We start from the raw sequence: 27990 nt of genomic DNA on the forward strand, positions 1-27990 counted from the left end.
CAGGATCCAGGGTATACCTGAAGGCTGGCCACCTGCTGACTAACCGTTAGGTTTAAGAAAATAGGAACTGCCTAGCTATCAGCAGAAAGCCAGGCAGGTGAGAGCGTGGTTCATCATCTACTCAGAGAAAAGCATGGCAACAGAGGGAAAATAAAGTAGAAGCACAGCCCGTTCTACCATTTACATCAGCCTGAGTATGGCTAAACTTGGGCTTTCCTTTCAAGACACAGTCCTTACTCTGTAGGCCTTGCCTGGCCTGGATCTCACTTTGTAGACCACGCTGGTCCAGAGCTCAGAGAGATCCACCTGCCTCTGCCCTGGGATCAAAGGTGTGCACCACCATGCCCAGCCTGTGGTGAAGCTTTTGACGGTAGACTTTCACCCTCTTTAACTGGCAGCATTTATACTGATTTAAGTTGCTGGAAAATTTATATGGAAGCCGAGGGGGATTCTATGTTGAGAGGAAGTGCTGTTGGAGATCTTCCTTGACAGTCATGTTTTGATTTGGATGTGTGATTGACAGTGGGCCCTCACCTGTTTACACACAATAGGTTTCAGGCCATAATTATAAAATCTACTGATGTGTACCTCGGAATGTGTTCACTGATGTCTCTGAAGCTCAGGACTCTGACATCAGTGGTATGGAGCAGAGTGTCCGGTTGTCTAGGATACCTTCTGCTGAGATCACCCTTTCGACTTTCTAAAAAGATTCTGCCTTTCCAATGGCCCATGAAGGCACTGGCTTAGCATTTTTTCTCTGACATTCTTTTTTTTCCCCCCCATTTTTGAAATTTAGAAAAGGAAATTGTTGAAACTCAGACACGGTTATTTCAAATATCCTGTCTTACGCCTGTTGAGTGGCATTTTAACATATATTGTAGTCAAACATTAAAGCCAGGGAATTACACCGAGCCATCTGTCAACATGGTGACTCCCATTAAAAAAATAAATAAATAAATAAAAATCAAGAAATCCAAATGCTTAGGTACTTACATTTATTTTTAAGAATTAACCTGAGTCATTTTGGAAACCTGTGCTAAGTTTAGGGGGGGAAAGTGCTTGTCGACATCTTGCTTCTGTTAATAGGCATGGACAAACCAGAAACTTACTTTGTATTTTCTTTAATAAACTTGGCTTTCAAGGAGGTTCCCACTCCCCTATTAATAAGCCCTAGGCTTGTTCGTATTGCAGAGACCCCACTGATACCATTACACATTTCCTAAGTGTGAAAGTTGGATGCAGACGGGGAGGTGGGGGTGGGAGGGGGCTACCTAACTTGGGAAACAGCAGTTTTCTTCCCTCCCCTTCCTTTCCTGTCTGGTTTGTTTCACTTTGTCGTTGGGAGTCGTGGGTAATTTTTCTTTATTTAGCCGCCCCCCTCCTGTCCCCATCCTTTCGCTTTTCAGTTAGTTCGATGTAGAGGAAGCTACTGGGCTTTTTGTTTTGATTCCAATCTTCCTCTAACCACCCCCCTCCCTTTTTTTCCTTTGCATATTTTTCCTTTTCCAGGGAGAAATGTTTCTGACCAAATTTAAAACACTTGGGTGTTTCAGATCCCTGCAGGGCCATTTCAAGTGTCTGGACCTGTAAAGACCCAGTAATAACTACCTGAATTGCTTTTAATTACACAATATAGCTGCATCATTTTCCTCCAGGTTCGTCCTGATTGATGCCGCGAGGCGATTGTAACCGCGGATGATGGGATTAAGTGCCTCTCCAAGTGGCTTAGCTTCTCGTGGGAACAAAGGGGAAGAGGGGACTCTCAGCTCCTTTTTGCCTGAGAAGCCTTTCTCTTCCCTTGTCGAATAAAGAAACACAATTAACAAACATTATCCCCAGAGGTAGATTGAAACGTACATGCAGACAAGAGGGGCTCTTGACTGCAATTAGACATATATGATCCAAGGTATCCTGACCATTCATTAGCACTAATTGTTTGAGGAAGACGCTCAGAACAAATGATTAAAATGTAGGGGCCATGACGAGGATTAAGAGCCCGCGTGACAAAATGCAGTGCTCTGAGCTGCGGTGATGACCCCCTTTGGGAAGCTGCTCTGATCCGGGGGACTTGCTTGGTGTCACTCTGCGGTGAGCTCTTGGGTCTGCTCGAGACCTGGTGGTGTTTATAACAAACAATGTCTATCTTTCTTTCCTAATTAGTGGGAACTACTGTGCAAATGTTGATATTTTGTAATTGAATATCCTTTCCACTCTCCTGGCCCTTTGGGCTGTTATGGAGGTCTGTTGGTTTTGCTTGGAATCCTCTTAGCTGAGTGTTTGGTGGTGTTTCTTTGCTCTGCTCTGTTTGCAATGTCAGATCCCTGGGAAGACCATGTGAGAGTTTGCTAGTTTGCATGTCTGACTGCTGGAGACAAGGGTTCAGGTAGCCCAGGCTGGCTTTGAAATTCCTTAGTGCTGGGATTACAGACTTGTACAGCAGCCTCCAGATCCTTGCCTAGTTCGCAAATAACACCATCGTAGGACAGGCCAATCCACCAGGTCCTTTGGGAGTTGAAATTTCCAGTAGGGTTCCAGAGATCTGGTGCAAACTACCCGGGGACAGGTTGCTCGTGATGGTTGGCATTCTGCAGGGGTTCCTAACGACGGGGGCATTAGACTTTGGATCCGTCAGTGCCAGAGTAAAAGGAGCTTATCAACTGGTGTCTGTGATGAAAGTACCATCCATTTGGTAGCTACAGAGGACTCTGTCTGAAAGGAAAAGAGAAAACCAGCAAAGGCTTTCCAATCCCTAGGGTCTAGCCTCATCACCCAACAATACTTCTGAGGTAAGTATCTCTTAGCTACTCCAGAGGAAGCAGTATCACTATTAGACAAGATACAAGATAGCTTTATAAAATGCACTGCTGTACTATTAACACACATACATTCTCTGTCCCTCTCTGTGTGTCTCTTTCTCAGCTGTCCTTAAATTTAAAGCAGTTTCCAGGAGAAAACTAGATGGAGCTGGAGAGGGTTAGTTTCTGTAGTTCATTAAACACTGAAAACAGCAATGCAAGTCCAGCTACGTTAAGACGAGACTCTCTGCTTGTACCCGTGAGCTCCATCCTCACACTGGCTCTGAATAACTACGAAGAAGGAAACAGTCTAATCTTATTGTGGGCCTCACGCAGTCGGAACTGCAGCCCAGGATTCAAGATCGAAGCTTGCATTCACAGCTTTTGTGTGTGTGGTGTGGGACTGGCAATTAGACCCAGGCTGCTGTGTTTCTTCCTTAGAGAGAGAGAGAGAGAGAGAGAGAGAGAGAGAGAGAGAGAGAGAGAGAGAGAGAGATCGCAATATTATATGTTCCCAAATATCTACAGACCAGAATAGTCTAGGGACTGTGGCCAGCAAAGATATCAAAATTCAAAACTATGTAACACTTTGGCCTCATTTTCATTGAGATTGACACTTGAAAGGAATTTTTGAACAATCTGGAAAGAAACAAGAGATTCCATCAACCAAGATCAGTTTCATGACAGTTATTTAAAAACAAAATAAAAAAAGAGTGGAAGAGCTATTTTTTTTTTTTCAAAGTTGCAGGACCATTTTTTCTTCCTGGAGTGAAAAAAGATTCTGCCTTGATCATTTCTCTCTATCAAAGAATCCAGTTGGGGGGAGGCACATTAATTTGCCGTGTGTAGCAGCCTTTGAACTTCGGAAGACGGTAACAGGATCTGTCTGGGCTGCAGTCGCTTAGTTGGTGGAGTGCTTGTTCCGTATTCATGAAGACCTGGGTTCCACCCGCCGGTCGCACTGAATAAATAGGGCATTGTGGCACCATGATCCTAGTGCATGGGAGGTGGAGGGAGGAGGATGGGAAGCTCAATGTCATCGTCTGGCTACATATTGAGGTTAGCCTGAGCTACCTGAGATGAAAAACAATCAGGAACCTTTGGCTGTATCTGTTAGGTCTACATGTGTCCTTTCTGACCTTGAACAAGTTTAAAGACAGACTTTCCTAGTTCATATCTGCTTAATTACTCCTGAAGTTCTGAACAGCCCAGGAAGCATCATCTTGGCTTCTATCGTTCCTTTTGCCACAGAAACACTCAGTGCTGATGGGGTCTAGTAAGTGGGAAGAACTTAATGGAAGTTTCTTTTTACTCACAATGTTTCACTTTCAATTGTTTTTCTTTTGACTTTATACACTGCTTATATATCTAACGTGATACAGTTTGATCCACCTCCGTTTTGTAGTGGAGGTGTTACTATTTGTTAGTGGGTTTCTTTTGGTTAGTTTGCGCCAGACAGAGTCTCATTGTGTGCCTTGCTGGCTGGCCTGGAGTTCACGATGCCTCTCCCAAATACTGGGATTGCAAGTGTGTGACACTTGCACGTGTATTCATTTTACTCGACTTGTTTGTTTTAATTATTTAGTTACATATGGATGATTGTGTGTGTGTGTGTGTGTGTGTGTGTGTGTGTGTGTGTGGTGTGTGTGTGTGTGGTGTGTGTGTGTGTGTGTATGCTTGTATTGGACAGAGGGATTTGACAGAAATGATTCTCTCCTACCATAGGAGTCCAGGACTGGCTACTTAAGTCCTTAGGCTTGGCAGCAAAAATCTGTGTTACAATCTGTGTTTTTGAAAGAATCTTACTGCATTGCCCAGATGCCCTTGAGCTCTCAGACTCCAGGCTCAAGTCATTCCCCTGCCTCAGCCTGTGGAGCTACAGGTGTGCCTACCAAACCTGGTTAGTGGATAGCTTTGATGTTGCTATGGGAACATTATATCTGATACTCTCCACTGGGCTGTTTTTGATATATTTATTACTAAATATTGTCTTTTCTGTACCCGGTTTTAGAGTGAGATCTTGGTAATTCGAACACTGAACTGAGTAGATCTGTTCTGAATGGTTGTCTTGGGTGACTTGTAGAAATCTTCCTCTTTTTTGGTGATGCACAGAGTTCCAGTGTCCGAAACTGTGAATAGTCTCTACTGAGACAAAGGGAAGCCCGGTTGGCAAGTCCTTTAGGTTTTTCATGATAATTGGCCAGACACTTTGACGTGACTGATGTGCTGTGCCTCAGTTCCCTGCAATGTGTTATCATTTAGTCTCTCAGACAGTGTCCAGGGAAACCCCCATGGACCACACTCTAGGGCATTAACAGTGAACCATTGAGGAGTAGCATCCTGCTGCTGCTCATGGAGGAGCTGCTGTCAATCTCAGCTTGGAGAGGCAGAAGGAGGAGCATCAGGGGGTTTGGGGGACTCCTTTTGAGCCCTTTGTGTTTCTAGGAGCCCCGGGAAAAAAACAAGCTCTAACTGCATTGTGTTCTTCCTGTGGCTGGTGAAGACATGAGGCTCCCCTTCCTATTTTATTGAGACAGAATCTCACTATGTAACCCTAGTTGGGTGGAACTCTCCATGTAGACCAGGCTGGTCTCAAACTCACAGAGACCTGTCTGCCACTGACCCCCAAGTGCTGGGATTTAAGATAGACACTAGGAGGTTTCTCTCTCAACCTCGTGTTGCACCAGGGAAATAACCAAACCCCTCAGTTTCCCACAGAACTTCTGCTTCTCTCACGAAGATCAAGAAAGTGTAAGATTAAGAATAACCTCGAGGGGTTGGGGATTTGGCTCAGTGGTTAGAGCGCTTGCCTAGCAAGCTCAAGACCCTGGATTCAGTCCTCAGCTCTGAAAAAAAAAAAAAAAGAATAACCTCGAATAGGCACATGCTCTCTCAGTATCCAACATACACACACATGAAAGCGCACACACACACATGCACTCACTCGTACACACTTATTTGCACACATATGCATGCGTACATGGATGCATACACATATAAACACAGACAAAGACACTCAGACATAGATAGACACATAGACAGATAGACATACACATACAAACAAGGACATACACACAGACACACAGACAGATAGACACACACATAGGGACATACATACACAGGTACACAGACATGAACACACACTCACACACAGACAGATACACACAGACATAGAGATACACACACAGATACAGACATGCATGTACATACACACATGCACACAGGGACACACATGCAGTCACAGACACACACAGAAATACACACAGAGACACAGAGATAGACACACAGACACAGAGATACACACATACAGACATACATAGAGACACAGAGATACACACACAGACACAGAGATACACACACAGACACAGACACGCATACACACACAGGGACACACACATAAATACAGACATACACAAACATAGAGACAACATACACATGGACACACACACACGTACACACACATGTGTACACTCACACACACATAAATACATACAGACATACACAGACATAGAGACATACACATGGACACACACACGCACACGCATGCATACACACACATAAGTACAGACATACATAGACATAGAGACATACACATGGGCACACACACAGATACAGACATGCACACACATACACAGGGACATACATACACAGGCACACAGATACACACAGATATAGAGATACACAGATACAGACATGCATGTACATGCACACAGGGACACTCAGTCACAGACATATACAGAGATACACAGACACAGAGATAGACACATAGACACAGAGATACACACACACAGACATACACACACACAGACATACACAGAGACACAGAGATATACACACAGTCACAGAGATACACAGACACAGAGATACACACACAGACACAGACACGCATACACACACAGGGACACACACATAAATACACACAGACATACACAGACATAGAGACATACACATGGACACACACACACATAGATACACACAGACATACACAGACATAGAGACATACACATGGACACACACACACATAGATACACACAGACATACATAGACACAGACATGCGTGCACACACGCATGCACACTCATCTTTCTACCCCCACTTCTCCTTTTCCCATCCTAACTTGTGCTTTCTCATCAGCCCAGTGTACATCCCCTCCACCCTCATCTTTACTCTTCTTCATTCTTTCTCTCTCTCCTCTTCCTCCTCTACTCTCAAGTATCCTTCACTTCATTAGCCTTGTTACACTGGGCTGGTTTGCCTTGTTTTGGGGCAAATGTCCCTCTTTGCCCCCAGCAGGGATATCAGTGCCCTGAGCTTGAGCCACTCTAATATAGAGACAGGATGCAAGCCTGCATCTCCAAGTGAGATCCTTTCACAACCAGTGCAGTCGTGTGGGGCTTTCCCTGTTCCTCCAACTTGACACGCTTTCCAATCCACATTGTCACCTGGACAGTTGGAACTCGGTGGCCACACATGGTAGATTCACTGGGTGATAGTGAGGTGCTTCTGAATGGTGTTTGTGCAGCCATAGTCCTTAATAAGAAGGGCTGGCTTATGGCAGACTGTGCTTACTGTCTGCATGCCTGATCCTGAAGTTCAGTAACATGTGTGTGTGGTGTGTGTGTGTGTCTCTCTCTCTCTGGGTGTGTCTCTGTGTGTGTCTGTGTATGTTTGGTGTCTGTGTGTATGCCTGTGTTTCTGTGTGTGTGTGTGTGTGTGTGTGTGGTGTGTGTCTTTCTGTGTGAGTGTGTCTCTGTATGTGTCTCTGTATGTTTGGTGTCTGTGTGTGTCTGTGTGTATGTCTGTGTATGTGTGTGTGTGTGTGTGTGTGTGTGTATAGTGGGTGGGTGTGTCTCTCTGTGTGTGGTGTGTCTGTGTATATGTGTTGTTTGTGTGTGTGTGTGTGTGTGTGTGTGTGTGTGTGTGGTGTATGTATGTGTTTATGTGGTGAGATGGTTTCAGTATGTAGCCTAGCCTGGCCTTGAACTGATAATCCTCCTGCCTAAGTATCTAGAGAGCTGGGATTGAAGACCTGAGCTGCCCCCATCTGTCTCTATGGACCTGTCTTCTCTAGGGACTTCCTGGATGCAGACCATGCCTTATTATCCCTTTGTGTCTGACTTCTTGTGTGTAAAGAGTACAACTTTGGATCTGGTGTTTGTTGCCTTTCTCATTTTGTGTAAGCAGAGATCCTGGCATCAGGGTCACTTCAAGGCACTGCCCCACTGCTACCAAAGCCAGGTGTGGGAATGCATACCTGTAACTTCAGCACACAGAAGAAGCCATATGACTCCGTGGTTAGCCTGGGCTACATAGTGAGACCATGCCTCAGGTAAAGAAGGATGCTGTGCCTGGTAGTTATATCTGCCCTTCACTCTACAAAGACTTCTTTCCTAGGGGTTTCCCTGCCAAGGAAGCCCAGAGGTCATGCATTAGAAGTGAACCCATGTGGAACTTAAAGCCACATACTGCGTGTGTCTGCTGTGGACACAAGACTCTTCCTCCTTTTGGCCCTAATGGACTCATGACGATGCTCATTGGTTCAAGGGGTGTTTGCATTGGAAATACTTTCTTAGCTCTTTCAAACCAGCCATACACCCATCCACAGCTTGTTCAAATTTCACGAAGGGCCTGACTAGTCTGCCTGTAGGAAGACAAATAGTTCATGGAACTCACCCTGCTCTGTGCGCTGTTGCCATAGTAACCGAAACAGTTTTTCAAAGTAGGGAAGGAATCTCTGGGGCACTGGGGAACTTAGCAAAGCGAGAACATAAGTGGAGCCTAATCATAGATGCTGGCGTAGACACCTGATTATTAATAGCTTAAGCGAAGTGGAAATTAATAAGTGGCTTTGGCTGTCATTTTGAGAGAAGGAAGCATGCAGTAATGGGCTCTTATTTTCACTTAACACACAGATTCTTCAGTACCTGTGTCCGGTGCCAGACCAGGTCAGAACTCAGCAATCTTGTTTTCCCCAGTGCTAGGAATCGAAGTAGTAGCGTCTTGCACACTTTAAGCAAGTGCTCTACCCATGGGCTACATGCCCAGCCTTGGTTTTTTTTTTTTTTTAATGTGTTCCGTGTAGTATGTGACTTGCATGTATGTGAGTGCATGTGTGTCATAAGCATAGAGGCTAGAAGACAGCTTTTGGCGTTTTCTTTACGAAGACTGTTCATCTCACTCGAGACAGCATCTGTCATTAGCCTGGAGCTCACCAAGTACTCTCCACTGGATGGCCAGTGATTCCCACAGATCCTTCTGTCCCTACTTCCCCAGCATTGGGATGCCTCCATGCCTGACATTTTGACATGGGTTACGGAGGCTGAACTCAGCTTTTTGTGATTGAGAGACAAGAAGTCTACAGGCTGTGCTATCTCCCCATGCTTCCCTACACCCAAGTATTAAATTTTTTATCTTTTTGAGACAGTGTCTTGTTATACTGCTCTGTTTTGCCTATAACCTACTACATAGCATAGGCTGGCCTTGAACTGGCTTCAGCTGATCAAGAGCTGGGATTATAGGCATGTGCCTTTATATGTGGCTCAATGGAATTGGTTAACAGAAGCTTTTGTATCAGAGGAGCTAGTAACCAGAGGGAAGACCTAGCACCCTTGCCTGCACACTTAACTGCACATTAGAACCATGAAGGGACCTTGGGGAAGGCCTGAAGCCCTCGTGTCACCTTGTACCACAGAGGTCACAACAGTGCCAAAGGAGCAGGGGACAGACAACTGAGAATATCACTCATCAATAACTGGGAACTCCACTCAAAAAAGGGCAGACCCTTGACTTTGCCTCCAAAAGAATTCCAGAATGAGATCGTATGAAGCAGAGTGAGAGTTCTTCAAAAGATTTGTTTGACCAGGTGTTATGGTGGTTTTGCTTGTTTGTTTTGGTTTTGGCTTTTCAAGACAGGGTCTCTGGCTATTCTGGAACTCCCATCTGTAGACCAGGCTACTTTGGGACTCACCAAGTTCAGCCTGCCCTCCCAAGGGCTGGGATTGAAGGTATGCTAGGTCTTACTCAGCCCCTGAATATCGCGATTTTTGTATGTGTTGCTATTGTCTTAAGACAACCTGGTTTCATGTAACCCAGATTGTCTGAGAATGACCTCGAACTGCTGAACCTCATGCTGTGTTAACAGATGTGCCACCGTCCCTAGTCAAATCTGATGAACCTTTAAAAGTTCCCAGGTAGTGGTATGTGGAATCTTAGGTTGAGAGCACTCCTACTCCTGGGACCTAGATACGGAAGTAGGTAACTAGGTGAGAGGAGGAAAGAAAGTAGATGAAAATCAGGCCAGGAGGTGCCTCCCTCTGAAATGTGTCCTCTAAAAAGGGTCACTCAGTAGAGATAACTCCCTGGAAGACTGCCACGTTTTGTTTTGTTTTGTTTTGTTTTGTTTTTTTTGTTTTGTTTTTTCCAACTCATGCTTTGCACATAGTTTGGATATATTTCCAGACTGTGATGAGACAATAACTCCCAGTGTGTGAGATAAAATAAGTTTGATCTTGTCACAGTCAGGGATCAGGGAAGGAAGAGGACTCAGTAGCCAAAGAGAAGAGAGACTTGGAGACGCCTCCATCCTTTTGTGCAGCAGGGAACCCTGTGCCCAGAGGTCCCTTAGAGACCTCAGAGTCCACAATGAAACTTGAACAAGGTCTCTTGATATAGTCCTTCTTTTTATTCTGTCTGTCCCTTTCCTCCTCACCCCTCACTGTTATCCTACCTTGAGCCTTCATGGCTGTCTTAGTTGGGGTTTCTATTCCTGCACAAAACATCATGGCTAAGAAGCAAGTTGGGGGGAGGGGAGTCAGGATAGGAACTCACACAAGACAGGATCTTGGAGGCAGGAGCTGAGGCCATGGAGGAGTGCTGCTCACTGGCTTGCTTCCCCTGGCTTGCTCAGCTTGCTTTCTTATAGAACCCAGGTCTGGCAGCCCAGGGATGGCACCATGCACAATGGGCTGGGCCCTCCCTTCTTGATCAATAATTCAAGAAATGCCTTACAGCTGGATCTCATAGAGGCATTTCCTCAAGGGAAGCTCCTTTCTCTGTGATAACTCCAGCTCGTGTCAAGTTGACACACAGACCCAGCCAGCGCAGTGGCCTCTCACAGCCAATTCTGTTGGGAGATCCTTCTCTGGACCTTCTGTGTAGGACATGTTGCTGTGGGGACACCTCTTTACTATGCTAATATCCCACAGCCTGGGGTCTTTTCATGTAGAAGTGACCTAGACAAGGTACTTGGTAAGGGCCACAGTGTGGCTGACCTCTACAGTGTTTCCAGGACCCGGCTAAGGCTTTTTGTTCCTATATCAGTTCTCTTCTCACCTTCTGTCAGACAGAATACTAGATCAAAGTAGATCCAAGTGCATTTTATAGGTTAAAGGCAGTCAAATTCCAGCAATTTCAAGTCATTTGACTGTATATTTTCCACTGCATGGTACTGCTGTTCTGAAATGCTTTTGGTAGTTTTTTTTTTTTTTTCAGCCAATTATAAAAGAAATAAGAAAGGGAAAAAAAATAAGAAAGGGGAGTGATATTATTTCTGATAATAATTTAAAATTAAATTAAGGGAATTGTGCGGAAGGAGAAGTCTTAACTCCCAAGTGTATACTTCAGAGCCATCCCCAATCAAATCTCAAGACAGTACTTTCCAGTTCTTTCTCATTGGATACGTCACTAAGTTAGGCTACTACTGCGTTTGTAATGTTATATCTTCCACTTAATATACAAAACAGGAGGCCAGAGAGATGGCTCCAGTGGGTAAAGGGGCTTGCTGTCCAAACTTGGCAACCAGAGTTCGATCCCCAGAACTACATAAACAGAGAAGGAGAGGACTTACTCCCAAGTTTTCTTTTGACTCTACCCGTGTATGCATAGGCCTACCCTATACATATACATACATACATATATATATATGTATATATATATATGCAAAGGACTTATAATTAAGATGTCAATGGAAACTTTTCCTCATTTAACATTAAATATTTGTAAATATTTTAGCTTTATTAAAGTAAAATTTATAAGACTGTATTGAAAGTGTTTTGATGTTCTGATATATATTCTGAAATTACTCACCCAATAGCTGACACATCTATCACCTCTCATTGTTAATGCATATTTTTTTTTTTTTTTTGGTTCTTTTTTTCAGAGCTGGGGACCGAACCCAGGGCCTTGCGCTTCCTAGGTAAGCGCTCTACCACTGAGCTAAATCCCCAGCCCATTAATGCATATTTGATCAGAACTATTAAAATCTATTCTTGTAATAAATCTGAAGGACATGGCATATTGCCAGCATAATCTCCAGAATTTATCCATCTTTTGGCCACAAGTTTTAACCCTGCCACCACTTCCCACTTTCCTTCCCTTTCTTTACCTCCTCCTTCACAGTCCTGTTGAAAATCACACTGCTACCCTAATTCTGAGAGGTGGACCTTGGGCAAGGGGGTCTGGGTGGAGCCGAGGTCAAAGTCTGGTGTCTCCTCTGGTGCTCTCACTTAACCTGGAGCGTACTGTTTAGTTAGACTGGCAGGCCAGCAAATCCCCAGTGTCTGCCCCACCAACACTGGAATTACAGGGATGCATTGGTGAGGTCTTACAGGTTCAAACACTTTGGAACTCTGGAATCTAATTTGTTATTGTTTTTGTTTCTGTTTGGGGTGTTTTTTTGATCCAGGTCTCATTATGTGCCCCAGGCTAGACTCAAACTCAAGATCCACCAGTCTTGGCTACCCACTGTTGTCACTTCCTCTTCACTTCTACACCCCTCAACCCTCAACCCTCTTCCTCAGTCTCTAGACCAGGCTGGCCTCCTATGTAGCCATAGTTGATCTTGAACTGATACCCCTGCCAAACGTCCTAGGTGGTAGGGTCGTAGTTGTAAACTACCACGTCTCCTTGAGCCATTGTTGGGAATCAACCTAGAGCTTTGTCCATACTATATAAGCACTCAAGCCACTGAGCTGCATTGTAACTGCTGCTTCAGCCTCCAGAATACTGGGATTATAGGCACGAGTCACTATGCTGAACCCAGAAATTCTGGAATCTACTGAAGACTTCTCATGGACCCCTTAGATGACAGATGTAGTTACTTTGTGTCAGTTTGAGTTCGCCGTACCCATTTCTCAGTTCCGTCTTCACTGTGCATATGTTTGGAATGATCTGCACGTTTCCTGATGGTCACAGGGTAGACCAAAGCAAGACCATGTTCTTCAAATATCAGGGATCTGTGTTTTGGTCACTGCTGGAGCAAAGGGGCTATGGCTATTGCTACAACAGCATGTGTAGTTCCAGCACTGGGATGGAAGCACGAAGCAGGAAATGCTTGAGTTCCGGGGTCAGTAGTGCTCTAGAACAAGTCCCTGTCAAGGAGAAAGAAAATGAGAAAAACAAAAACAAAACCCAACTACAGCAAAAAAAAAAAAAAAAAACCCAACATCCTCATATTCTGGAATGTCCACCAGGCATTTTCCCAGGTGGTTCTTACTGATTTGCTGCTGTTCTTGTACAAAGCCATATTTTCCTATTTCTTTGTATGACTTCTTACTTTTGATATTGGAAACTGAGTATTTGAATAGAAATATGCAGTAAGTATGTGGCTCGGATTCCCCAGGGTTTGCCCTTAGTTTGTGATCACGAGGATGTGTATGTAGCAGCAGGAGCCGTCTCAAAAAGCCAAGAAATAGGTGGCTGTAGGCATTGGGGATTTAGCTCAGTGGTAGAGCGCTTGCCTAGCAAGCAGAAGGCCCTGGGTTCGGTCCTCAGCTCGGAAAAAAAAAAAAAAAAAGGTGGCTGTAGTAGCCCACGCCTTTCATCTCAGTACTTTGGAGGCAGAGGCAGGCAGATCTCTGTGAGTTCAAAGCCAACCTGGTCTGTGTTGTGAGTTCCAGTACAATGTGGGCTATATGGTGAGACACCGTGTTACAACCAAAAAGGCCAACATAGAGTGAGAGAGATGGCTCAGCTCCTGAGTGCAGAAGGCATCAACCATGGTGGTGTACAACCACCTGTAGCTTCAGCTTCAAGGAACCCCAAAGACTACACGTGTACCCTTCCATTCACCACATACACATAATTTAAACATTTTAAAAAACTTTTAAAAAGCCAAAAGGACTGAATAGCTAAGAGCAGAGTTTGGTCACAAATTTATAAATACAGAATTCCATTTTGGACTAATCCTAGTCACTTCCCTTGCAGAAAGGCATCCCTCGTGGCCAGTGTCTGCAGGCCTGGGTACAGCTCCTTGTCCAATCACAAGTATGTCCCTCGGAGGGCAGTGCTCTATGTGCCTGGGAATGACGAAAAGAAAATAAGGAAGATCCCATCTTTGAAAGTAGATTGTGCTGTGCTGGACTGCGAGGACGGTGTCGCGGAAAACAAAAAGGTATGGCATGGTTTTCAGACGGAGCGAACCTGAGCTAGCATCCACCGCTTGGAACTGTCTGTTGTCCTTAGCCTTCCGTCTGTCTGTCCTCCTCAGACATTGCAGATAGTGTTTTTTAACGTCAGCCAAAAACATTGGTTCTAGCTCTCGCTATTACATGTCTTTTCTGAAAGAAGGGATGAATCCGTCAAAAATGTATCTTAGAACCACTATAGTCAATAGCTATGATTGGTGTGTATATAAATATGTAATCAGTTTTGCTCTGTGGTATTGGTTAGCTTGAGCAAATTGTTGCCCTAACCCTCGCCCCCACCCCCATCCCCGCCCCTGGCGATCTTTGGGGTTAGGGGGTGAGAAGGCGCAGGAATCAAAGAGACGGATCCCTGGGAGCCAGGTGCGTAGCAGAAGGAGAAGCAGACTTATTTAAAGAAATGAAGGTGGGTGCCTATAACCTCTGCCTCCCCTTGGTCCCCAACGGTTTGTCCCACGCCCCTGGCGCCAGCGGATTGGCTGCCCTGGTCACATGCTCTGTCTTTGTCTCTGGGAGTCAGGCAGATACCTGGGGGGGGAGGGGGGGTGTTAGTGAATGCGGAAGCGCCTGCTGCGCGTGAGTGGGCCATGATGTGGGTGGGGCTCCAGTTAGAATTTGCTGACTTACTCCTTATCATGGTAAAAGATTTCCAAGCCACCTGAAATACAGCAAAGGAATTTCTCTCCTCCTCCTACCCCTCTTCTTCCTCTTCCTCTTCCTCCTCCTCCCTGCTTTTTCTTCTTCAGTTTTTTTTAGAGATGTTTCTCTGTGTAGCCCAACTGTAGATCAGGCTGGCCTTGAACCCAGAGATCTATCTACCTGCCTCTGCTTCTCAAATGCTGGGATTAAAGATGTGCGCCAACACTGGTTGGTTTAGGATTTTATTTTTTCTTAATACCACCAGTTAGATTGAATTTTGGTCCAAGATTGCCTGAGACTGATGCCAAGAACACATGAGGCGCTTTTCCATGCATGAGTCATTATTTCCCTTCTTAAAGAGATGTGTGCAGAACTCAGGGCTGCTTGTGACTTCTGGCCTTGTGGCCTGACTAGTTTGTGAACAGGTAGATGGGATGTTCCTGATCCTTGATCGTTAAAACAAAATTGTTTTAAATTTAAAAACTTGTAAGACCGGATCTAACTGTATATCTAAGCCAGTCTCAACCTTTCAACCCTCCTGCCTCCCAATAATGTCCACTCTTCTGCCATTCCTCAGGGATGACAGAGTCACATCACCAGGCCAGGCACAGCGGATCCTTATCTGGTGGATGAACAGTTGGCACTTTGGTTTCTGTTTTTTTTTTTGTTTTTGTTTTTTGTTTTTTTGGTTCTTTTTTTTCGGAGCTGGGGACCGAACCCAGGGCCTTGTGCTTCCTAGGCAAGCGCTCTACCACTGAGCTAAATCCCCAACCCCTTGGTTTCTGTTCTGATTAACTTTATTTTTAAAGTTTATTTTGATCTTTTGTGTGTTTTGTCTGCATGCTCTGTTGTGCACCCTGTGCATGCAGTACCTGCAGAGACCAGAAGAGGGCAACAGATTCCCCCCCCCAGAACTGGAGTTAGAGGTAGCCATTACCCACCTTATAAATGCTGGGAACCAAACCCAAGGCCCCTGGAAGAGAAGCCCTTAACTGCTGGGCTATCTCTTCAGCCTCCCATTTGTTTAACCTTATGTATTTATCTTGTTTTGTTTTGTTTTGCTTTCACAATCTGGTTTCTCTGTGTATCTCCAGCTGTCCTGGAACTCACTCTGTAGACCAGGCTGGCCTCAAATTCATAGATCTACCTTCCTCTGTCTCCCCACGCAGGAATTAAAGGTGTTTGCCACCACCACCCAGTTTGTTTTCAAGCTTTTAAGTAATGAACACACATTTGTTTGATAATTAGGTAAAATATGTAAATATGTATTAATAATAATTTATGTATGCACGCAAATGCCTTGGTTAAAAACATGCTTTCCCCAACCTTTGTTTACCCATCAGATCCCTAGGCCATCTGGATTTCTGCTCTCTGGGTAGCTTCTTACTCCGGTGATCTGAAGGAGTCTGTCTGAGCTGTACAGTTTTCCAGATTAATTACTTTCCTTGGAGAGTCTAGCAAACAAATATTTGCCTTAAATAAGAGAGAGAGAGAGAGAGAGAGAGAGAGAGAGAGAGAGAGAGAGAGAGAGAGTGTGTGTGTGTGTGTGTGTGTGTGTGTGTGTTAATGTCCCATATCTTCCTACTGATAAAATCCAGACCTCCCAAGTATTTGGGAAAAGATTAGCGAGAACAACTTTGGTATATAATTAATACAATTAATCTCTTTCTCCTGGACATTAAACGTAAACAGACTTTTCTTTTAAAGACTATAATGCGATCCCAGTGTACCCGTCCTCAAACTCATGTAGTGTGCTCTAAGATTAGATACCAGGTTGTAATTCCAGTCCTGTGTAACCTCAGGCAATCCACTTTACTTCTTGGCCTCGATTTCTTTCTTTCTTTTTTTTTTTTTTTGGAGCTGGGGACCGAACCCAGGGCCTTGCGCTTCCTAGGTAAGCGCTCTACCACTGAGCTAAATCCTCAGCCCCTTGGCCTCGATTTCTTATCTCTACCATGGGGATGACAATATCTTCTTTTGTCAGGGATGGAGATTATTCCTGGAGAAAAGTTGATAAAGGGCCTGCAAGTCGCTTGATTTCCTACAGGAAATGGGTTAGATAAAGCCTGTAGCAACTGAGATTAAAGGGTGTTTATTTCCCTGCTGTGCCATGAAGAGTCCCCAGAGGCCTGGACAAAGTTCTAACTCTATTATGTCTTGGGGCTGTCCTCTGAGACCTACCTGAGGATCTTTTCTGTCCCTTTCTTGAAAATGTGCCTCCTCCCTACCTCCTTTCCTCATTCCTGGGTCTGCATACTCTGCCAGTCTCTCGCCGGATATCAGCAGTCTAGCTACTTGTTAGAAGCCTGGGACAAGCAAGCTACAACTGCCTTCTTCCAGCATATCATCATGCAGTATGCATGTGTGCTTTTTTGGTTGGAGAAGGAAGAGGAGGAGGCTTAGAAACAGGATCTCACCAAGTAGCCCTGGCTGTCCTGGAACTTGTTATGAATTCCAGGCTGGCCTCAAACTCACAGAGATCTACCTGCCTCTCTGCCTCTGGAGTGCTGGGATTAAGTGAGTGTGCCACCATGCCCAGTTGCATGCATGTCCCTATATGTGCACATAAGTGTGGATACCAGAGGTCAGCCTTGAATGTCTTTCCTTTGGTACTCTCCACCTTATTTTTCGGTACAATTCATTGGCTAGTAGATTAGGTGAGACTGGCTGCCCAGGGAATCACAGGGATCTACCTGTCTCTGCCTCCTCAGTGCTGGGACTACAAACCTGCCACCATACTTGGCTTGAAGCCAGGTCCTCATGCTTGTGGGTGACTGAGACACCACACGGGCGTGTAGGGAACCTTGGAGTCAGCTCCAGACACCCCAAGACCATGTTCTCAACACAAAGGGGATTTATTTATCACAGAGGGAGATAAGGGACAAAGACAGGAGATAGAGGAAGAGGGAGAAGTGGGGAGGGAACAAGGGAGAGATGGGAGGAGTATTTGTCCTGGGGGGGGGACAAAGGAGACTACCGTAGGATAGAGAGGAGATAGGAAAATGGTGGTTTACAAAGGAAAAAGGAGAAAACCCCAGTCAGGATGAGGTGTTTCATTTAAACTGTTAGGATGTGTTTCATTTTAATTGTGTATAGTTAGGATGTGTTTCATTTTAATTTAATAGTTAGAATGTGTTTCATTTTAATTGGGTTTTTTTTTTAAAGATTTATTTTTATGTGCATTGGGTAATAGATCGTCTACAGACATGGAGTTGCAGACAGCTGTGAGCTGCCATGTGGGTGCTGGGAATTGAACCCGTGTACTCAGGAAGAACCTAATAGTTGCTCTTAGCCATTGAACCGTTTCTCCAGCTCCTTACTTGGGTATGCTAACTAGGTGAGCTAAAGGGGGCTTTTGATTGCTTGGCTTCAGTATATCAATGACTGGACCTTGGTGGTCAGCCTCAGGAGGAGGAAGTGGCCAAATAATGTAATAGACCTTGGGGGGGCTAGCTTTAGGAATGGAATCTAGCTGTTTTAGCAAGGCACAGGGAATGAGGGAGAGCCATGTTTGCCACGCTCTAGCTGGCTAGCACTCCTTCACAGTGTCTGTATTAGGATACTCAAGTTGCTCATTCTAGTTGAATACTGCATTAATTGCTAAACACACTTTTCTACATGCTGAGTTAAAGTCAACTCGAGTTCCCTTTAAAAACCCACAGAAAGTTCTGGTCAGCCAGCACAATCATTCTAAAAGGTGGATTTGGATATTATTAGTTTTGTTGTTAAAATTTCTTTCTAGATGTGATGACGGTTAGAGTGGTCGGCTGGAGACACATCTAGGACAGCTTGGAAATCAGCCTCTGGGCATGCATGCCTGTAGAGGGGTCATCTTGACTGAGCTTGGAAGACTCACCCACTGTGGGCGTCACTAACTGGGGTTCTGGATCTTATAAACAGGGAGAAAGCAAGTTGCGCACCACCATACCATCCTTCTGTGTGCACTCCACTGCCCTTCTGTGACTGTTGGCTCATGACCCACCATTTTAAGGTCTTGATGGCTTGAGTTTCCCACTATGATGGAGAGAACACCTTCAGCTTCCTTCTATAATTGCCTGTCAAGCTATTTTATCACAGACTTGGGAAAGCGAACCGTAGAAGAGGATTTAATTCCCTCTCTTAGGCTATGTCTCATAGGTTTGAGTTATCGGCTCAAAGCCTCTTTGGATTTTGGTTTTATCATCTGTCACTCACATCATCTGAACATTTGACAAGCACGCCATATGAAAACCTAACAAGTTTGCTATGTAACTGTTAAGGGGTTGGCGCCAAGTGCCACGCAAGACGCCATTGAGAATTCCTGTTACAGTTTAACGATATCTAAATGGTGCTGACAAGATACCAGACACTGTCAGTTACACAACAGCTCAGAGTCGCCACAGTTATGTTCCTTTTGCAAATTGGGAAACCGAGGCATCTGAGGTCATGCTCATGATTTATCCTGGGGTGTGGTTATCTCTTCATGAAGCCATTAGATTTGCATCAGATCCTTCATCAGAATGAAGGTGCGTTCCTGAACGACCCAGTTAAACATCCACCCTTACTGAGTACTTTTCCACCACCTGAAAACTGAAGTCAGGTACATAGGCTTGGGGTTTTGCTTTTGTTTCTGTTTATTTAGCAGTGCTAGAATCAAATCTACAGCTTCATGTATGCAGGGCAAGAATCCAGCCAACCGTTTTGTGTTTTGATGTCTGTCTTCCTTCCTTCCTTCCTTCCTTCCTTCCTTCCTTCCTTCCTCCCTCCCTCCCTCCCTCCCTCCCTCCCTCCCTCCCTCCCTCCCTCCCCCCCTCTCTCTTTCTTTCTTTCTTTCTTTCTTTCTTTCTTTCTTTCTTTCTTTCTTTCTTTCAAGGTTAGGAAAGTGTGGTTTGAAAATAGAGAACAACTTCCTTTGTGGGGCAAGAGGGTCCCAGAAATGGCTTGCCAAACACTTGCTTTGTGTTTCTTTGTTTTGAGATGGAGACTCACTTTGTACCCTCCATGACCTGGAACTCACTGTTTGACCAGGCCAGCCTCCAAATCACAGAGAGCCATATGCTTCTGCTTCCTGAGTGCTGGTATTAAAGGTGGACACTACCATATCCGGTCAGAGAGTTGTTCTTGATGAACCATGTCAATACCGGATAAAGTAAATTGTTTTTGTTTTTCGTTTGTGTGAAATAGAGTTTCCCTGATTAGCCCTGGCTGTCCTGGAAGTAGACCAGCCCAAGAGATTCCCCTGCCTCTGCTCCCTAAATGCTAGGGCCAAAGGCACGTGCCACCATGCCCAGTAATTGTAAGGATTTACTTCTGTTGTTTTTAATTATGTATATGTATGTGAGAGGTATGTGTACACAAGAGCAGGGTGCCTACTGACCTCAGAGGTGTTGGATGCCCTAGAAATGGTCTCACACGGGGTTGTGAGCTGCTCTGTGATGAACTGGGAACTGAACTTAGTTCCTCTGCTAAAACAGTGTGAGCTCGTAGCTGCTGACTCATCTTCTCAGCCTGAAACAGTTTACTGACTTTTCCATGTAATAACCACCTGTGTTATAATTTGCATACATTACCCATATATCTGAATTTGCATTTCATTGTCATATACTATTTTCATATAGAATCTCATTTAAAGTTGTCAAATCCGTCCAAAGACACATTGCTATTCAGTGGGAGAGCTAAGATCTAAATTTCCTGGATGCTTTTTATTTATTTTTGAAATCGGTCATGGGGCTTCACATACCGGTTAGGCACTCTGCCGCAGAGCCATACTCTCTGCCCTAGATTTTCTAGACCTTCTGATGGAGTCAACCTCACACTTGTGTATATATCTCAAAATGTACCTCTTTCCCCATCCTGCAAAGCTAGCGCCTTCACTTCTCGTAATCTTAGTTGACTTTACCCATTTAAAATATATATAATATATATATATATATTTTTTCATTTCCCCCTGTAAGGATCCATGATTCGCTGACGAATGATACCCAGGACACAAACAGTATGTAGATGCAAAGAGTGTTTTATTCAACACAAGTCCAGCACACTGGGGTCTCCCATTACCAAGATATAGAGACCACCAAGTGAGCATGAAGGCCTGATTTAAAGCACATTAGGGGAATTCCAGGGTAGGGGACCCTTATCTTACTCCATCTCTAGGGACATTCCAGAACCATTACTGGGTCATGGAGGCTGGAAGCTGTTCCTGTGGAAGTCTAGAAACTGCTGCTGACCCATTGCCCTTGCCTCAGGCCATGGGGCAGGGCAGCTTCTGAGGCCTGGACTTGCCCAGTTCTTGAGATTTAGGCCTCATCTCTTGAACTGCCAATTTGAAGCCTGTCATGGAGTCAGCCTAGCCTTCTCACCCCTTCCCTTTTCTCCCACCAGTTCCTCCCACCCCTCCTCCCTCCCAGCTTCATGGCCTCTTTTTTGTTATAGTTACACATGCATGTACAATATATAGTATGAATATATAAATGCACTGGCTAAGTCATTTGTTGTCACTTGTTTCTATATGATTTCAGGGTGACTTGGTATTGACCAATGGAGACTCATTCCATGGGGAGGGAAGAGTTTTTTTCCTGCTCTGAGCCTTCCTTAGTTTCCTTAGTTCTTTGTTTAGGGGCCGACCCTGTTAGACCTCTCCAAACCATCACCGTGGTTTCTTGAAGGTTAACTCCCAAGTAACTTTGTTTGCAACTATGGCTTCTTTTAGTGTCCCAGAGTTGTTGCTTCTTTAGGTGTCTTAGGGTTTCATTACTGTGAAAAGACACCATGACCATGGCAAGTCTTAAAAAGAAAAATGTTTCATTGAGGTTTAGTTCATTACCATCATGGTGGGAAGCACGGCAGCATGCAAGGCAGACATGGTGCTGGAGGAGCCGAGATTCTGTGTCTTGATCCACAGATAGCAGAAGGAGAGACTGTGTACCACACTTAGCGTGAGCATTGGAGACCTCAAAGCCCTGCCTCCACAGTGACACAGTTCCTCCAATAAGGCCACACCTCCTAACAGTGCCACTGCATTTGGCCAAGCATTTACACACATAAGTCTACAATTCCTATTCAAATTATCACACCTGGTAACTTCACTTCATCTCAATATCTAAATAAGTGCGAAATTTCTTCTATGAATTATTCTCTTTTCTTTCTTGCAGTTATCCCTCTTTGTTTTTCTGAGACAGGGTTTCTCTGTGTAGCCCTGGCTGTCCTGGAACTCACTATGTAGACCAAGCTGGCCTCAAACTCAAAGAGATCTGCCTGCCCCTGCCTGCCTCTGCCTGCCTCTGCCTGCCTCTGCCTGCCTCTGCCTCCTGAGTTCTGAGATAAAAGGACATGTACCACCAGACCTGGCTTTGAAGTTATTTCTTAATCATTTTTCATATTTGAATGTTATTCTTCTTGGTGGAAAAAAATAGTTTAGGGGCTGAAGAGATCGCTCAGCGGTTAAGAACACTGACTGCTCTTCCAGAGGTCCTGAGTTCAAATCCCAGCAAGCACGTGGTGGCTTACAACCATCTGTAATGAGATCTGATCCCTTCTTCCAGTATGTCTGAAGTCAGCTACAGTGTACTTATATATAATAAATAAATAAATAAATAAATAAATAGTTTATTCCTGAACAGGGGTTTACGTAGCCTAGGCTAGTCCAAAATTCCCAATGTACTTGGAAATGACCTTGAACTCTTGACCTCAGTGATCACAGGTGTGTGCTTCCTTGTTCAACTGAGTTTTTCCGTGTTTTTTTAAAGTGAGTTTATCTCTAAAATGAAGTCTAAGTTCAAGTTTTATTTCTGATTATCTTTTTGCAGTTTTGCCCAGCTGAACTATAACTCATCTTCCTCAGAATTATTAAAATATAGGCACATCATTTTATCTCCCTTTTTATTTGCATGTTTCTGTTGGTTGACTGACTGTATTGCACTTGCCTGGTTCTCCATGGCGTGTGTTTATCATGAAAACAACAGGGGTTTCCACAGAAAAGCTCATAAGTGTGTAGTACCTTCCCCTAAGCCTGCTTTGCTAATCCAGTTGTGTTCTAAGTAGCCCCTTTGTGTCAGGAATAGTTCTACCAACTCAGGCTCACTCACCTTCTAAAGCACGGGTGATAGAAACCTTCTCTCCATCGACTCCTCTTCAACTTTCAATGCGTAAGGAAGTCTGCACCACTGCCTGACGGACCACAATACAAAGTACCACTGAGCAGAGCTCTGGGGACCGGCGACTCATCATGACACTGTTGAGAGGACCCGGAGGACTGGAGTCATGGTGCCAGGCCTGCTGTTTCACTAAGTAGCGATTTAAACAGTTATTTAAATTATTTAGTGTCTACATTTAATTATTTAAATGTAAGAAAAATCTCAACTGGGCAGTGTGACAGATGAGAAAGATGTGGTTTCATGATGGAGGGGTTGCTGGCTGGCGGTGGTACAGTCAAAGATGCAGAAATCCAGATCTACAGGAACGTGGTCTTTTTATTTGTGTTTGATTCTCAGTGAGTTGTTTGTTTGTTTTGTTTTAAAAGATGTATTTATTTATGTGTATGAGTGTTTGTTTGCATGTGTCCTGTGCTGGGATGTTGGGTGAGGCTGTCAGATCCTCTGGAGCTAGAGTGATGGATGGTTGTGAGCATCCATGTGGGTTGGCTTTCTGTTGTTGGTTGGCTGACTGTGTATTTCACTTGCCTAGTACTCTGTGGAATGGACAACAGGAATTTCCACAGAGACACTCAGGAGTGTACAATGCCTGGAGAATGAGCCTGAGCTCTCCTGAGAGTTGCAAGTGCTCCTCCCTGCTGCACCATCCCTCCAGCTCACTGTTAAAGTTTTCTGTACCCTTGGTTGATCCTGAACTTGACTATGTTGCTTAGGATGACTTTCCTCCCCCTTCCCAGTGCTTGGGGCACCACCAGGCCTGGTTTTGTGGTTGCTTCAGGCTAGGCGAGCCTTAGGATAGAACCTTGGCTCTTCAGTTGTAGGACCCGATCAGCCCTACGTCCAAGAGGTCCCCACTCACGAAAACACGAAGGCAGAGAGCGATGCGATAAGCAAGAGGTTTATTGATCCAGTGCACTGAGGTTGTACAGCATTCGGGACAGAGGTGACCTCCAAGAACAAAAGCACACACGTTTTGTACTTCTTCACGTACAGGCTTTAGGTTACAGCATGAATTGGTTATTTCTCATTGGTGGAGCTTATTGTTCTTTGAATTCATTGGTGGCCCCTGGTAGGGAAATATCTTTGGCATGCAGAGGGGGTGGTGAAGGATCCTGCCCCAGTTAGCTCATTTCCTGGTAACAGGGTGGTATCCTAAATTCTTTGGACTGGGTGTTAAAGTCCCAGCCACCTGGTGTTTCCCTAAGGCGGCCTTTGTCCTTAAACTTTGAATCATACACTGCAATTCTTAGAAGAGGAAGAAAAGGCCAAGGACGTTTAGGAAAGCTTAACTGTGTAGAGGAGACATTTGTGCAAGTCCTGTGAGGCTATTTCTAGAGGGCTTCCTCATGTTAGAGTGAGGGGAGTATCTTGGGAAAGCCAAGGCTCTATAAAGTACCTCTCCAGGCCACCTGCTCTAAATGGCAGAGAACTCATGGCTTTTTACACCAGGTCTCCACCTTGAAAAGCAGCTGTGGTGATACAGTAAAATATTAAATAGCTGTGCCTTCACTGTTAGAACGTCAACACGTCCCCTGGATGTCCTTTCAAGGGTTTTGTTGGGTCTCTGTCTTGGACACCAGGACACCCTGGATGCCTAAAAGCAGGTTGGACATTAAAGAGGAGGGAAGGTTGGGACTGTGCCACATATCTATGTTCCTTACGGATCTCGTCCACAAAAGTTCCATGTCAGTCTCACACTTCCTTCTTCTCTTGTGCACACACACTACCACATACATATCCACACTCTCACATTGACATACACACTCACACTTGCACACGCACATACACCACGACTCATACCTTCACACTCATACACAATTCTCTCTCTCTCACACACACACACCCCTCTCCCTCATCCCCCTCTCTCCTCTCCTCTCTCTCTCTCTCTCTCTCTCTCTCTCTCTCTCTCTCTCTCACACCTCTCCCTCATCACCCTCTCTCCTCTCCTCCCTCTCTCTCTCTCTCTCACTCTCTCTCTCGCTCTCTCTCTCTCTCTCTCTCTCGCTCTCTCCCCCCCTCCCTCTTTTCCCATGCCCCAATTTCTCTGACCCCTCTCTTTCTCACACACACGCACATATTGCAAACACAGAGCCCTTTGGCTAGATTTTAGATTCTTGGGCATTATCAGTTTTGCTGGAATGAATGTGAGCGTCTAGGTGCTCTCCCCACAGGGAGAAAGCGGGAGGAGATGCAGTCAGTGATTAAATGCTCGCAGGGGCACAGGGAGCCAACTCCTCTTCAATAGGGGTGTGGATTAGGTTGGGAAGGTCCACTCCCAGGTGCCTTGCATTTATTAAAAGCCCTCAGAGCTTGGGATATTTCTTCAATAGCAATTGGGGCATCTGGGAGTCTTTTCAGAACAGTATGGAAAGCTGAACTGTGCTTTGGAACTCGGCAAGGTCTTTTTGATCCTTAAAGGTTCTAAAATAAAAAAAAAAAAAAACTATGCAGGTTTTTATGCAAGCAGCAAAGTGTTTCCAGTCATTTAATAATCCTTCCATACCTTAAATAACCTTTCCCCTGAGGAATAATTGTGCAAAAGCAAAACCAAACAACCCTCTTCCCCTCTCCTCATTGTTTTGTTCCTCAGATCTGGTGTCATCTTCGTGGAAAGCCGCCATACTCAGAGGTCTCTATTTAATGAGCTCCACAAAGTCTCTTCACAAGGAGATGAAACCTTTAAATTGTCAGGTATTTCTTCTCCTACAGTTCCTAGGCATCCAATTAAGACTGACGATGACCCACAATACAATGTTTCTGACTTCAGAAAACCCAGGCCTGGCCAGTGAAACATATCTTTCAGTTTCAGCTTAGCATTAAGGTTAAAAAGGAGTTGGGGGTATGACTTAGTCTGCAAGGTAGATTTTGGAATCAGGCAGACTTGAGTTGTACCCCAGCTCTCACATTGAAAGGGGAGAAAGATCAGGAGGAGCAGGAACAGGAGGAGCAGGAGGAGGAGGAAGGGAAAGAACAGGGGGAAGAGGAGGAGCAGCAGGAGTAGGGGGAGGAGGAGGAGAAGCAGGAGGGGGAGGAGGAGGAGGAGAAGCAGAAGGAGGAGCAGGAGGAGGAAGAGGAGGAGGAGAAGCAGGAGGGGGAGGAGGAGAAGCACGAGGGAGAGGAGGAGAAGCAGGAGGGGGAGGAGGAGGAAGAGGAGGAGGAGCAGCAGCAGGAGGAGGAGCAGGAGGAGGAGGAGGAGAAGCACGAGGGAGAGGAGGAGGAGGAAGAGGAGGAGGAGAAGCACGAGGGAGAGGAGGAGGAGGGAGAGGAGGAGGAAGAGGAGGAGGAGAAGCAGGAGGGAGAGGAGGAGGAGGAGGAGGAGAAGCATGAGGGAGAGGAGGAGGAGGAGAAGCAGGAGGGGGAGGAGGAGGAGAAGCAGGAGGAGGAGAAGCAGGAGGGGGAGGAGGAGGAGGGAGAAGCAGGAGGGGGAGGAGGAGGAGGAGAAGCAGGAGGGGGAGGAGGAGGAGAAGCAGGAGGAGGAGCAGGAGGAGGAAGAGGAGCAGGAGGAGAAGCAGGAGGAGGAGGGAGAGGAGGAGCAGGAGGAGGAGGAGAAGCAGGAGGGAGAGGAGGAGAAGCACGAGGGAGAGGAGGAGAAGCAGGAGGGGAGGAGGAGAAGCACGAGGGAGAGGAGGAGAAGCAGGAGGGGGAGGAGGAGAAGCAGGAGGGGGAGGAGGAGGAAGAGGAGGAGAGGAAGGAGGGAGAGGAGGAGGGGGAGGAGGCAGAGGAGGAGGGGGAGGAGGGAGAGGAGGAGGGGGAGGAGGTGGAGGAGAAGGAGGAGATACAAAAGCATCACGAAAGTCCCTGTACTGAGGAGGCAGAGACTGGAGTATACCTGGGGCTTGCTGTCAGCCCCTTTAGCCAATGAGATCTAGACTAGTGGTTCTCAAACTCCCAATGGTGAGGATCTCCTTATGAGCTTTAATGCAGCTCCTCATGTTGTGATGACTCCCCCTACCCATAAACTTATTTTTGTTGCTACTTCATAACTGCAATTTTGCTACTGCTATGAATTGTAACACAAATATCTGTGTTTTCCAGTGGTCTTAGGTAACCCCTGTGAAAGGGTTGCTTGACTCCCCTCTCTCCAAGGGCCTGCTTGGAGAGGGTTGAGAACCACTGCTTTAGAGCCAGACTATAAACCTACAGTGGAAAGAGACTAAGGAAGATACCCAGTGTCATCCTATGACCTTGATATGCATGTACACACACATACACAGTCGCTCGCACGCACATCCTCACACACTCTCACATATACTCACCTACACTATATTTTATTCATTTATTCATTTATTTATTTATTTGTTTGTTTGTTTATTTATTTATTTACTTATTATATATAAGTACACTGTAGCTGTCTTCAGACACACCAGAAGAGGGCATCAGATCTCATTACAGATGGTTGTGAACCACCCTGTGGTTGCTGGGATTTGAACTCAGGACCTCTGGAAGAGCAAGCACTTAGTGCTCTTAACCACTGAGCCATCTCTCCAGCCCTCACCCACACAATATTAATTAAAACTTTTTCTTAAAAAATACTTTTTTTTAACCCTGAGATAAGGACATGATTTTCACAAAATAGACCCAAGATATGCATTTAATTTATTTTAAATTTCATTTAATTAATTTCTTTTATACATAAAAATATGTATGCCTGAATATATGTCTGTATGTTGCTGTGTTCCTGGTACCCATGGAGGCCAGAAGAGGGTATTGAATCCCTTAGGTCTGGAGTTACAGGTGGCCGTAAGCTGTCATGTTGGGAAACACACCTGGAGCCTCTGGAAAGGCAATGCATGCTTTTGGCTGAAGAACCCTAACCCTATTTCTCCAGTCCCAGGGTTTGACTCTTATTCTACACTATACTAAATAGGATGAGGAAGATGGTGTCTTTAGTAAAAAGAAAAGTCATGAATTAACCCAAAGGAAACCTGCCTTTCTACTAAAGTTCTGCCCTGCTATCTCTTTCAAATACATTTTGTCCTTTTCCAGTATTTCACCTGTCATACAATTG

At 45.1% G+C, this 27990-nt stretch overlaps 1 protein-coding gene and 1 long non-coding RNA gene across 3 annotated transcripts in view; one reads left to right on the top strand and one right to left on the bottom strand.

Moving 5' to 3' along the window:
• Window positions 1-27990, top strand: part of Clybl (citramalyl-CoA lyase) — a 222065-nt gene that overhangs the window by 113568 nt on the left and 80507 nt on the right. For both annotated transcript variants that reach the window (XM_063274361.1, NM_001100685.1), the window contains exon 2: window positions 13997-14183. In XM_063274361.1, coding sequence (XP_063130431.1) covers window positions 13997-14183 — 187 coding nt within the window. The remainder of the gene's footprint in view (window positions 1-13996; window positions 14184-27990) is intronic.
• On the bottom strand, window positions 13875-14744 carry LOC102555437 (uncharacterized). Its single transcript, XR_360283.5, has 3 exons — window positions 14636-14744; window positions 14213-14349; window positions 13875-14088 (listed from the first exon to the last, which is right to left on the bottom strand). It is a non-coding gene; the product is annotated as an uncharacterized LOC102555437 (long non-coding RNA).

Source organism: Rattus norvegicus, chromosome 15 (assembly GCF_036323735.1).
Source record: "Rattus norvegicus strain BN/NHsdMcwi chromosome 15, GRCr8, whole genome shotgun sequence".
Taxonomy (NCBI): Eukaryota; Metazoa; Chordata; class Mammalia; order Rodentia; family Muridae; genus Rattus; species Rattus norvegicus.